This window comes from Anticarsia gemmatalis, chromosome 9 (genome assembly GCF_050436995.1).
Source record: "Anticarsia gemmatalis isolate Benzon Research Colony breed Stoneville strain chromosome 9, ilAntGemm2 primary, whole genome shotgun sequence".
In the NCBI taxonomy this organism is placed as follows: domain Eukaryota; kingdom Metazoa; phylum Arthropoda; class Insecta; order Lepidoptera; family Erebidae; genus Anticarsia; species Anticarsia gemmatalis.
In genome coordinates, this window is record NC_134753.1 from 11,124,095 (window position 1) to 11,137,748 (window position 13,654).

Below are 13,654 nucleotides of genomic sequence, written 5' to 3' on the forward strand. Positions count from 1 at the left end.
GAAACTGTCCGTGAGTTGCTTTCCCATGTACCGGGAACCGTGAAGTCTGAAGCTCCGACAGGGGTGTCACTAGTTCCTGAACTCGGTGCAGAATCTGGCCTAACGCCACTACATCTAGCCGCTTACAACGGCAACGAAAACGTCGTCAGATTACTCCTCAACTCCGCCGGAGTACAAGTGGATGCTGCGAGTACAGAAAATGTACGTATTAATATTCTTTGTGAAAATTTTAGTACTTGATTCTACAACAATGTGTTTTTGTTCCAGGGCTTCAATCCGTTACATCTCGCGTGCTTTGGAGGCCACATGTCCATCGTTGGTCTTCTTCTCAGTAGATCAGCGGAACTGCTTCAAAGCACAGACCGACACGGCAAGACCGGTCTACACATAGCGTCAACACACGGACACTACCAAATGGTAGAAGTCCTCCTCGGTCAAGGAGCTGAGATCAACGCGACCGACAAGAATGGCTGGACGCCATTACATTGTGCGGCAAAAGCGGGACATTTAAACGTTGTGAAACTTTTATGTGAATCTGGTGCGTCACCAAAAAGTGAGACCAATTTAAATTGTGCTCCGATCTGGTTCGCCGCGTCAGAGAACCACAACGACGTGCTCGAATACCTGCTGCACAAAGAACACGACACTCAGTCACTCATGGACGACAAGAGGTTTGTGTACAATCTCATGGTTTGTTCCAAGAACCACAATAATATACCCATCGAGGAGTTCGTGTTGGTGTCGCCGGCGCCCGTCGACACTGCCGCGAAGTTATCAAATATTTATATAAATTTATCCACTAAGGTAAGACTCGCTCTTCATTGGCCTATGATTGCTCTGTAACTTTGTATTCATGCCGCGTCGTATGCTTTAACAGGAAAAGGAGCGTGCCAAAGACCTTATAGCGGCAGGAAAACAGTGCGAGGCGATGGCCACAGAACTGCTGGCGCTAGCGGCCGGTGCCGAGTCCGCCGGACACATACTCACCGCCACCGACAACAGAAATATTGAATTTCTAGATGTCCTAATAGAAACAGAACAGAAGGAGGTCATAGCCCACACAGTTGTCCAGAGATATCTTCAGGTAAAAAATAGGTAACTTCTCTACTAAAACGACGCTAGCGGTGACCATGTCATGACGACGTTCATTGTAATTGTTTGTTCGCAGGAACTCTGGCGAGGGAGCCTCAAGTGGACTGGCATCAAGATTATGTTCCTTTTTTTCGCGTTCATAGTGTGTCCGCCAGTTTGGATGGTGTTCTCTCTTCCATTAGGCCATAAATACAATAAGATTCCAATAATTAAGTTTATGTCGTATTTAACTTCACACATTTACCTCATGGTATTGTTGTCTTTAGTAGCGATAACTCCTATTTATAATTCAATATTTAGGGATAGTTTAATACCTAGGTGGTACGAGTGGATGCTGCTTATATGTTTAAGCGGTCTCTTACTATTCGAATTAACTAATCCTAGTGACAAATCAGGTTTAGGGTGGATTAAGATAGCCGTGTTGTTACTGGGCATGATCGGCGTGGCGACGCACGTCATCGGCTGGATATTCGTCCAGCAGAAATACTGGCCAACCTTAATGTACTGTAGGAACCAATGCTTTGCGTTATCATTTCTATTAGCTTGCGTTCAGATATTAGACTTCTTATCATTCCATCACCTCTTCGGCCCCTGGGCTATCATCATCGGAGACTTGATGAAGGATCTTGGAAGATTTCTTGCTGTGTTAGCGATATTTGTGTTCGGTTTCTCGATGCACATAGTCGCACTCAACCAGCCGTTTAGAAACATCAACAAGTCTGAAGACAATAAATACGCAAGACAAGCGAGAAAGAGGCTGTTCTCCGACGGTAAGTGTGACTGTTTTCCAATATTTGCCTTAACCATCTAACTACATCTTTGTCACCAAAACATTAAGCCTCATCTCTATTTCATACCTTCTTCTATTATTAAATTTCACACTTGTTATCGTGATAGAAATACAACGAACGAAACGACAAGCGTATGATGCTCAATGGCAAAATACACTTAATGGGGAATCATACAGGAGGAAACAGGGATCAACAGGACGTAAGTCCGTATAGAAGAGTTAGACTCCATCAATTTAACATCATTCCGCTTACGATGATCACGTTACCTCTCGATGTGCTTGTTTTACTTCTAATTTTATCTTCCAATGATACTTGCATCTGCATCCGCTTGGCGTGCAAGCTTCAGTGTTCAGCACATCGAGAATGTTATCATCGTCGGCAAACATCAATCGTACCATTAGATAACTGTTACTCACGATGGGAATGTGGAATGTGTTAGGTCTCTGTAATATACAAAGACACTTCGCCTCGCCATAATGTATTGTTTTATTTTTGTAATTATGGCACGTGTAAGTGGTTCGGTGGTTAGCGTATTCGATGTCTAATTTAAGTACACAATGCATTTTCTGCATCGCATCTACACCCATGGCTTTAAGAGGCGGTGGTTTGCAGATATGGATGTGGACACAGAACATGCATTGCGCGTCACAGTACTAGTATTAGTGGAATGAGTGGCCGACTTCACCGCATTTGATGGAGCAAGTTTATTTGCGCATGCGCCGCGGCTGGCTTATGTCCCGCGTTTGTACACAGATGCCGAGGTACCACTTTATGTTTCGGATATGTTTGGCTGTTTGTCCTCATTGTGGCGTTCGCCCGTGCTCTCGATGTTGCCACACTCTCTAGACCGTAGAGGAAGGGGTGGATTGATGCACTGGTATAATGAGTGGACCGAGTCTAAATTCTCCTTTGTTGCTACACTTTACAATACTCACATTTACAAAGTACTAAAACTATAATATAATTGACACACATGCACTTGTTTATACCAATGTACAGAACATAACACAGACATCAATCTGTCTCATCCACGAGTTCGGTGTGTTTAGTCGTCGTAGATCGTTAGACATTTGGGAAGATTGATGCAAGAGTAACTAGAAAGCTAACACTTTTTTATACCTCTATACCTTTGCAGTAATCGTTAGAGTATGTTAGTGTTCAGATTAGGTACATTGAGACATGATTACCGTGCATCAACCTAACCCAACCTCATTGGTTGACCCAGTAAAAAGAAAGTGGCCCATGTGTCGTGTTGTCTTCTAGCGACGTTGTCACCGTTCGAGGCGATGGAGAAACTGTTCCTCGCCCTTTTCGGCCAGATAACGTTATCAGACCTGAACTACGTGTCCAGCGTGCGCCCGCTGTGGACTCAGAATATGTTCAAGTTCGTCTTCGGCGCGTACTTGCTGATGTCGGTCGTGGTGCTCATGTCGCTCCTCATTGCGATGATGTCGGACACTTACCAACGCATACAGGTAACTTGTCGCCCAGAACCCTGATCTTTTGTTCGCAGTGACCATGAACCCTCTGTACTCCTTCGAGCTGCTGTTCTTCGCTGTGTTCGGTCAAACGACCACCGACCAGACGAGGGTGCATCGGAACGACACCCAAGTACAGCCCGCCTGGACCAACTATCTGTTCAAAATTGTGTTCGGGATCTACATGTTGGTGTCGGTGGTGGTGCTGATCAATCTGCTCATTGCTATGATGTCAGACACGTATCAGAGGATCCAGGTAACGTTCACGTGATCAGAATACAACATGCTGTACGTGACATGCATACCTACTGACACGTCTGACACCACCAACAAAGGATTCTATCAATAAAATACCATTATAAAACAACCCATTTAATACGCCTCTGTAACATATAAGTCACTTCGATGTCCTTAAACATTACATAAATAGCAACAAACAATGTATTCAATAAAGCAATAAATATTTGAACTAAAATTTATTTATATAAAAATAATAAATATGAAAACTATAAACATTAAAACATGCATGTTTATTGAGTACATAATGTTTATTTACTGTAAATAAACCATAATAAATAACTACTTTAAAAATAATACAGGCATGATATTGTTACTTCAACACACCACGAAACTAAAAATTCTCATTACAATAAACATGCCTAAGCTGACCATTAAAACAACGACCTAAAAAACTAAGCAGCGAAGACTCCTACAGGAATAAAATGAACTCTAGGCGAGGTATTTGAAATGTGTAATGATTTCAGGCGCAATCCGACATAGAATGGAAGTATGGTCTGTCGAAATTGATCCGAAACATGCATCGTACAACGACGGCTCCTTCACCACTCAACTTAGTCACCACGTGGCTCATGTGGCTCATTGCCAGGTGTAAGGTGAGACATGAAACTAACACTTTACAAACTTTACTGTTAGTTGCAGGCTTTTTCCCTTTCTAGAGAAATATCTGTGTAATCAAGGATCTAAACAGCTAAAGTATCTAATTTCGAGGAATGGAACTTCAAAGTAATTCCTAGTCGATGGAAATATCTATCTTATATGAAGGTTTTTATATTATTCAATTCTGAAAAAGTAAGTTTGACATTCAAAATGTATCGTAGTTTGTGTAGTTGAATAGTGTGTGTAGTTTATTAGTTTCTGTAGTTATCGAAGTGTGTTCAATCACAATGAGTTCTGGTTAAAGACCTATTTATTTCCTTTTGCATGGTGTGAATTTGGTTTGTAGAAAATCGATAACTGAATATTTACCTCTACTCATACACCATATATACATTAGACATACATACAAACATATCCATACGTAAATCAGTTTAATCGATATTATTAGTACAACTCACTAAATAACAAAACTGTTAATCTCATTCATCACATTCTTAATGAATTGTGATATATTGTAATCTCGGTCCAGGCTCGAATGAGTAAGAAGAAGCGGCCAAGCTTAGTGCACATGATCGGATTGCAGAGGCAAGACCAGATGAGCGCCCGCTCCAAGGCTGGGGCCAAGTGGCTGTCTAAGGTCAAGAGAGGACAGGTCGTGCCTAAAGGTAACAGTTTTATATAACTCCTACACGAACAACACTAATCAGGACAGTTTTTGCGATGAAAAAACATTTGACATCATTATTCTAAAACAATTTGAAGATGTCTTCAAAACTGTTATCAAATTCTAAAATTCACTTATCTTAATGATAAGAAGTATATATTATCACTAGCAGTCATTCCAATCCGAACTACGAAGATCAATCAAGAAACTAAAGTCCCAAATGTTAATCATTACAGATTCAACTCGCCTCTCAGTCGTCCACCTAAGTCCATTAGGCTCACAGCTAAGCTTCAGTAACGCAACCAAGATCGAAAACGTAGTCGACTGGGAGGTAATCGCGAAGAAATACAGAGCTCTAACTAGAGACGAGCCTGACGAGCCGTTGAACAAAGAGAATGACGAAGACGCCGCTGATGATGTATCAGAAATAGTGGCTAACAACATTAACGCTCCACCTTGAAGAGAAACCAACAACTAGTGGGGATCCAGTGTAAAAATGTAATATATTAGATCTTTGAGAAGATCGAAATGGGCCATATTCTGACATGCTAAAATGATCCAAGTAAGACAAGGATGGTGATATATAGATGCGATAATGCTGTCCTTTTCTTAAGCTAGAATTGGATTGTCTTAAGCACGTCAGAATACGTCCCAGGAATATAAGACCGGTTTCAATAAATTATTCATCAATCTACGATTAATCAAAAAGTAAAAGAAAAAATGTAAAGAAAATATCTTATAAGGTGTCTTGTGAGTTTATTGAAACGAGTCTCAATTGTTGGTGAATAAAGCCAGCTTTCGTTTAGAGCAGGTAAATTGTAAATACTCGTGTAAGCTTGTAATACTTTTGGAATGGATTTTTTAGATACGAATTACTGAAATAGATGAATTACAGAGCTTTTGATGAATGATGGTTTTGCTTCTATATTTTGTAAATTACGATTGTTGTGATTTATTTTTATAATAATTTTATGTTCAATGAATTTCAGCTTATTTGTTTAAATGTTCGTTAAGTTAACTTTACGTCGCTAACCCGCACTAGACCAGTGTGGTGGACTCAAATCCTAGTCCCTCTGCAAATCCGGAACGAGACAATTGCCCAGCAATAGCGAGACCGCTGATAGATTTAATAGTTTTTACACTTTATTTCTAGTCATTACTTGCATTCCGTCAGTATTATGTTTTCAGTATTTTTATAAACTATCAGTATTAATTGTTATTATTACTTTATTTTTTATTATTCTTGTGCCGATTAATGACCAGTATTTAACATGAATGGACTTCCATTTTTGTACAAAATTAGCGTTAGAGAAATCACTTGACATTACAATAAGTACAGGTCGCATGAGCGGAGAAGAAAATGTATAAAACAATAATATAAGGTGCCTTTTTGTTAATCGCTTTATAGTCGAAAAGTTGACGTAGGAATCCGTCTCGCTTGCTAAAAAACCTGGACTTTATAAGTCGATGTACATTCTTAGATTATTTCAATAGACTCTAATCACGGTCAATATTAATATGCTACCCATGGATAGATTGACTTATCTTTAGTAGACCTTTGACAGATCTTCGATAGAAAATGTGTCGGAATTCAACCAAAGATAAGCAAAACTATCCATGGATAGTTTATTAATGTTGGCCGTTATAAACCACTCTTAAGTTTAAAAAGCGGTTTTCAATTCTGCAAGAAATTCGGGGCTGTTGACTAGGTTTTTTTTGAGAGCGGTTTCTTAAAGGGTCTAAATAAAGTAGGTATTACGAATTAGAGCTAAAATAAGGACATGCGATGTTATTTTTCCATTTTAGTGTTGTTTAGTGTTAAGACTAATTTATTACTACTAATATTTTTATAAATAAACGTGTTGTGTATTTGTGTAACTGTATTGTTTTAAAATAAAATCAGTGCAATTTTCTAGTAATTATGTTTTATTATTTTTCATATAATAAAAATGCAAGAGAAATTGATTTCACTATTAATACGTAATATGTATACGGAGCCTTTTCTTACTATGTACTTTAGTAACGTCCAAGAACCAATACCTATTTTCAAATGTACGTGAAACACTGCCTCCGTGATCGAGTGGTGCAGGCCACTACTAATCTCTGATCTCGGGTTCAATTCCCAGATCCCGGATTGTCCCGGGCAGTCGTGGATTCGAATTCCACATGGGAAAAATATTTATAAGATATGCATATATTTCAAGTTTGGTTGTATTTTGAATCGAATGTTTGCTTATTTTAATAGTCCTACGACAGGAAAACTAATTGCTGTAGTATTTTTGAAAAAACAGAAAATAACCCTGGACCTTGTTTACGTGATTCGTTTTAATACTTACCTTAGTTATAAAAATCAAAATTAAATATTATATAATTATAAAAAAGTTATTTTCTTAATAAAGAACATAGCGAATGTTTACGGACTACAGTTTATTTGTATTTTATGTATTGAGTTATGAAACAGCTGTAAAAATAATATCATTCAACACAATTACAATAGTATCTACTACAAATAATCGTTGAGGTATAAAATTGCAATATTTAGATGTGGTATAAAATGGCACAACGATCATCACGCCATTTATGCCCGAAGATAGGCAGGGTAGGTAGAGATGAGATAGATAGGTAGAAATAGATGAGAGAGAGATACAAAATACGTCCGTTCGACATTAACAATGTTAGTCACATGTAATAGTGGGCGATGCTATGACAATATACCTGACATGTTTCCAAAATCAGGCTCGTTAACAGTGCTATCCATATCGTTGTATTGTCTGTTCGATTTACCCTGCCATGAAAGGCGATCCCTATCCGGATTGGTTCATGAAATATAATTTAATTAATGTGTTAATCTAAGGTTGCCATCCGTCCGGGTTTCCCCGGATTTGTCCAAGTTTAGAGGGCATCCGGGGAGCGTCCGGGGAAGGTTTCATTTGTGGACCGGGTTTTAAAGAATTAATAAATAAAAAAAAATTGGGCCGCCCGCGAGACTCGCGCTATGCTCGCCACCGACGAACCAAGTATATTCACCGTTTCCCCACTCCTCCCGTCGTGGTTGCTCTTCTTGTTGACATGTCCGGCTTACGGACTCTAAAATCCGGGGTTTTCATGCGTCTTGTCCGGTTTTCCAAATATAGAGATGGCAACCCTAAGAATCTAAGATAGCAATCTATCTGTAATTTTTGATAGAAAATTGAAAATGGCTCTGAACCATTCTGAGAAAAATGTTAGGTGAAACTGCTGTTACTTACTTAAAAAAAAAGAATTGCCGTATCCACCGATTTTTATACAAGTAATGTATTTTATTTATTATGTAATGAAAAACAGGTGTTTTTCAGATATAAAACGGAGCAGACATAGTTCTTATCATTAGAACAAGTCTGACTGTTTTAGTTCGTCTATTTACATTTAAAATAAAATATATTTAAAATAAAATGTTGCAAAATAAGTTTTGGACTTCAGCATTACTGTTAATTGGTAAGTTTACGCATTTTTTATTCTTGTAATAGGATTTAGAGAGATATGAGTGAAGTTAGAAAAGGTGTTGTGCCGATTTTCAATAGAATGATAATTGTTTTTTTTATAAATTCAGAAGATTTTTTTTAACGAGCATTGACTGTACCAAAAATATTTATACAATAACTAAAAACATTTATTTTTCAATCCTCTCTACCTTATTATCTACACTTCTATACTATACTATAAAGCTGAAGAGTTTGTTTGTTTGAACGCGCTAATCTCAGGAACTAATAGTCCGATTTGAAAAATTATTTCAGTGATAGATAGTCTATTTATCAGGGAAGGCTATAAGCTATAGACCAAAAGGAGCAAAGTAGCAATAAAAAATGTTACCTACCCGGGGAAAATTTTGACCCATTCTCTCTTATGTGACGCAAGCGAAATTGCGCGGGTCAGGTAGTTACGTATATTAATAAATATCTACTAATTTATAGACCTTAAATTGCACTCAAATAAAAAAACATTCATTTTATTTTCAGGCTTAAGTCATTTAACTGAGAGCGCACAATTAATATTTATTAAGGGGTAAGTATTCATATCACCGCTCAGAGGAGGTATCCTGTGACCTCCGCTGACGCTGGCTCTTCGTGCTCCTGAGGCTCGGAGGAACAAAAATATCAACAATAGCCAACTGCAATGTTAAATTATGAAATCTTTCACGAAAACTGTACTTAACAGTGTTAGCGTAGCATTTTAACTCATCATTGACTACATTAAGTAGGTACATTACGGTAGCAACTACCACTCAAATCAGCTACTCTTTATGAAATGTCAAAAACACATTTTAGTTTAGAAATACAAAGTAGTGACGTCACTATTGCAGATTTTCGTTCTTCTTCTCTTTATCGTATGGTTAGTGGTCAACCTAGTGTCAAAGTTGTTCAAGCCGCCCGAAGGCTTTTGACGTCGCTTAACAACTGTTATCTTAATTGACAACAACCGGGACCGACTTTTTACGTGCCCTCCGAAGCACGGAGACGACCAGCTCAAATACCACTATGCGGTCACCCATCTATGGAATGACCGCGCCAAGGTTTGCTTAGCCCACAGATCGTTTTCCGACCGGTGAGCGCAACTGGCTATGGGCGTTTTTCGTTGACATCAAATGAGTGTCTTATAAAATGTTTCAAATCTGTAATAATTACAATTTCAACATTAATTACGAAAAAAGCTACATAGCCTGAGCATTTTAGATGAACCTTTTACGAGTACGAATCTAATAAACTATCCATTTCTTGCAGATCCGAAACCAAGACAGTTGCGTTTGATAATATAACAGACGTAGTAAACACAAAGTTTCTGGACTTAACCTTAGTTACATTTGTCCACGCATTCGGCTATTCAGGTTCAGCAAACAATGAGGTTATTTCCAACGTTTCTTCATTAAACTCTGAACTAAGGAACCTGGTTATAGTGGATTATACGCAAGAAGCTAACACCTACTTGGACGGCAGTATACCTCTAGCCTTAGGTTTCCGTGGCTACCTTTTCAATTATCCGTTTGCCGCTGAGCTAGCAAAAAAGGTACGTTAATCACTTTTAATATCATTGTTGTCATATTGTAGTCATTTTTATCATGTAAAAGTAGCTTAAAGTTTTTCATTTTGTCTCCGTCTGGCAAAACGGCTGTCCCAATTTAGATTAAATTTGGCAGATTTTATGTTCTTCAGTTTCTGCCAGTCAATTACATATTTCGTGTGAGATATTTCGTATGAGGTCTTTCTAATATTTTACCTTAATGCGAAAGTGTGGATGTACAGATGTTTGCATGACTGTTTGTCACTTGATCACGACAAAACTACTGCACGGATTTTATTAAAATTGCATACTCGGATAGTTTATAACCTGGTTTAACAATTTGGATTCTTTACATAAAAAAAACGACGCCGTCAAAATCGCGGGCGGTCACTAGTGATTGTATTATTGGTAACATGGTAGTCATATCCATTATTTAGCAGCTAACAGCTATAATCTTTTTTTTTTATATTTTAGGTTGGAGAAAAGTTGGCGGTTGCATTGTTGAAACTTAAGGGATATGGCTTCCAGTTTACTCTTTGTCATCTCTCAGGACATTCACTTGGCGCACAATTGATGCACTACACCGCTAAAAAGCTTAAAGAAAATGGATCATTGCCACAAATGTGAGAGAGATATTATTAATATTATTGACCTATTGTTTACATTTATAGTAATTCTAAAATATACCACTTAAACGTGCACAAAATATGTGGAATTTGTGTGGAGATTAAACAAACTAATCGCAATGAGTGACTGTTTGAATGCCACCTGGGACAAATATTTCTTTTATGAGCACTAGTATCTCTTCTGAGTTTGAATGTTAACTTACCTTATATTTTAGCATTTAGAAATTATCTGGGTACCGTAATACAACATATCATAATAAATATTATTGGACAACTCTCACACAGTCATTTGATTCCAAACTAAACAGAGCTTGTACTATGGTAACCAAATAATGATAAAGGATTCGAACCCACCACACCCGGCGCTTCGGTTATTGCGACGAGGTGACCACTTTAACCACTGCGCCAAACGTCCAGTTTCATATCTTTAGAATCAGTCTTCTTCTTCTCAATCTTTTATATGGAATCAGATGACACCGCGCAAGTTGTCCTGAGAAATGTATTTGTAAATATAGAACAAATTGTTAGTTTCTGTGCAAAATTAACTAGGCTTTTTACAGATGTTGGTACATGGAAGCCGCTCGTCTAACTTTCGAAGGCGGGTACAACGAGGGAGTGAGCAAAGGTGACGGTGTATTAGTCGTGGGCATCATGAGTGACTACGGCGCCAATGGCTACGGCTACCAGAACGACTACGCTGACGTGAACATACGACTGAACCAGCCTTATTACTCCGCCCACAACGTTCAGCCCGGATGCCCAACTGGTTACAGTTTACCTGGCTCTATTCAAAGTACGTTTATATTAATAATTTTTAAACTTTCGCACTGCATGTTTAATTTATTACAGAATACGGGAATTTACGCGAACACGCATTTTACCTAGGAATATCTAATGTATCGGCGCAGGTTACAGTTGCCGTGGTCAGCCTACGTGTAAAGTTATTTTAACTCTACCATACTACACGTGAATAAACGCTACCATAGATTTTACCTGTAACAATATTCTCTAGCCAACTCTAACAAGAAATTGGAGCAATGCCTACAGGGGACGCCCTAAGAACTATTTTTGTAAACCGAGGATAGGTTTCTTTTATAATCGTTTCCCATTGAAATATGGAGTGAAAGTAAATAAAACTTAGAACTGAAACTTATATTGCTCTGACTGTCTCTCTGGTTTAGGGGGTAGTATATACGACTCTAATCACAAGACGTCCCGGTATCGATTCTCGGGTCGGACAAAGTGCCAATGGGGTTCTCTAATCTATATTCTCAGTAGGACTTTGGTACTATACCATTTATATGGCATTCTATTACATTAGACTTATTTTGTTAATTGCAAACCTTTGCCTGTAACTTCTAGTATTACATGCGTGATGTCACGTATGTATGTATATAACTTTGTTCCACAGGTATGTGCAGTCATGTGGTTGGGATGGTGTTTACTTTCGACGTGTTGGCCAACGCTGGCACTGGGGTGGCCGCTCTAGCTGCTAACTACGACGCGTTTAAGAGTGGCCAAACCACTGGCACTGAAACTATAGATTTCGATATTGATACAACGTAAGTATTTGAACTACCTATGATAAGTTTTCATTGTGATATGTTTTAAGGATTAACGCAAAACAGAATACTAACACACATTGGAGGATTTTAAATTATCACCAAGGTGTTGAAGACCAAAGATAACCAAAATTTGTTTTCAATATAATCTTCCTAGTCTGTCGGTCCCAGCTGGTTTGGGTTACGACAATAGTCTTTAGGCCATGTCAAAGGCTTTATATCATTTCTTTATTATCATTTTCCCGTATTCTTTGAAGTTTTCTATTGCTTTAATTTGCAATCTTAACTAATTTTTAATACGTGCTAGGTAATGTTCACTGCTTTGTCTTTTTTCCAGGGTGAGAGGCGACGCATGGATTTGTACGAACAAAGCCAAACCATATGGCAAGGGTACCGACGGAACTGTTTTCGCCAATTGCCTAACATAAATGGAGTTTATCCCTCCCCAGTAGCTCTGAGCTGCAGTACAAATAGTAAATAAATATTTAAACTAAACTTATTACTTAAAAATATCAAATAGTATGTAGTTACCTATAGTCATGAGCATTTTCAAACTGAATACAAAATGTTATAATTAAAACATAGAGCTGTTTTGTTCGATATTGAATCACTTAATAAACTAATGGTAATAAAAATGGAGCTGTTTTTTTTTTATTTTCCCTTATTAGTTACTCAATTCAGCTATTAGACAACCAAACTAGAACCTACCACACTACTTAGAGATAAGTACCGGTTAATCTCAAATAGAAAATAAAACAATGAGGAATGGAAAGCCCTGCATGAGATCAGATACATTTTATCTTCATACAGAGGTATATTATTATAATAAAATGTTTAACTGAAACCATCTTCACCCTATCCATGCGAAATTTTATGAGCATCAATAATATCTATTACGTATTTTTGCATAAACTACAGAACCGATTTTGTTCAATATCTTTCCTGGAAAATATTTCACGAGAACGAATTTAAGTCACGACAACGAGCTAGTTCAATAATAACTGATTTAAAATGTAGATAAAAGTGTCTGTTGTTTTCTATGCGTAAATCAATTTGATATTCCTAACATGTATGTATTTGCTTATTCAAGTAATCCGTATAGGATACGAATAAAATTCCGCGACGAGGAATGACTACTAATAGTACATCTATTAAATGCCTTTGTTTGTAAACCTCATGTTGTTAAACAATAGAGTTCAACCGTTCTTTATTACAGTTTTCCTTTACTTGCGCATAAAGTAGTTGAATCTATCCTGTACTACCCAGGATTTCATGTGAAAGGACAGTGAATAAAAAGTAATAAAAAAAATTTTTGTTGCAATTACGAGCTTGCATCGGTAAAAACCATACCAAATATATACAATATAAAAAATAATATTGAATAAAATTCGATTCAACGATCATTTAGCCATAGTTACGATTATTTTGATGTTTCCAGTAAATAAAAAGACACAAAAAAGAGTCATATTAAAATGTTCCTTACAGTCATCTAAACAGCTCCCTATCATAA

General features: G+C 37.6%; 2 protein-coding genes across 2 annotated transcripts in view; both read left to right on the top strand.

Annotated features, from left to right (window-relative positions):
• nompC (no mechanoreceptor potential C) overlaps positions 1 to 6,818 on the top strand; it is a 44,732-nt gene extending 37,914 nt beyond the window's left edge. Inside the window, exons 12-19 of the mRNA XM_076118214.1 lie at positions 2 to 201; positions 268 to 804; positions 878 to 1,084; positions 1,169 to 1,862; positions 3,397 to 3,617; positions 4,126 to 4,254; positions 4,788 to 4,923; positions 5,159 to 6,818. Of these exons, the coding sequence (XP_075974329.1) occupies positions 2 to 201; positions 268 to 804; positions 878 to 1,084; positions 1,169 to 1,862; positions 3,397 to 3,617; positions 4,126 to 4,254; positions 4,788 to 4,923; positions 5,159 to 5,382 (2,348 nt within the window). The 3' untranslated portion in view covers positions 5,383 to 6,818. The remainder of the gene's footprint in view (position 1; positions 202 to 267; positions 805 to 877; positions 1,085 to 1,168; positions 1,863 to 3,396; positions 3,618 to 4,125; positions 4,255 to 4,787; positions 4,924 to 5,158) is intronic.
• A 1,475-nt stretch (positions 6,819 to 8,293) lies between these two features.
• LOC142975442 (phospholipase A1-like) lies at positions 8,294 to 12,758 on the top strand. The gene is made up of 7 exons (XM_076118274.1): positions 8,294 to 8,396; positions 8,918 to 8,963; positions 9,680 to 9,962; positions 10,431 to 10,579; positions 11,143 to 11,375; positions 11,994 to 12,144; positions 12,482 to 12,758. The coding sequence occupies exons 1-7, from the start codon at positions 8,354 to 8,356 to the stop codon at positions 12,570 to 12,572; spliced, it is 996 nt and encodes a 331-aa protein (XP_075974389.1). The 5' UTR covers positions 8,294 to 8,353; the 3' UTR covers positions 12,573 to 12,758.
• Positions 12,759 to 13,654: the final 896 nt, after the last annotated feature.

Coding starts and splice junctions, on each gene's coding strand:
- LOC142975442 (XM_076118274.1), top strand. CDS start 8,354: ATGTTGCAAAATAAGTTTTGGACTTCAGCATTACTGTTAATTG. Junction 8,964..9,679: donor CAATTAATATTTATTAAGGG/GTAAGTATTCAT, acceptor CATTTCTTGCAG/ATCCGAAACCAAGACAGTTG. Junction 11,376..11,993: donor TTTACCTGGCTCTATTCAAA/GTACGTTTATAT, acceptor TTTGTTCCACAG/GTATGTGCAGTCATGTGGTT.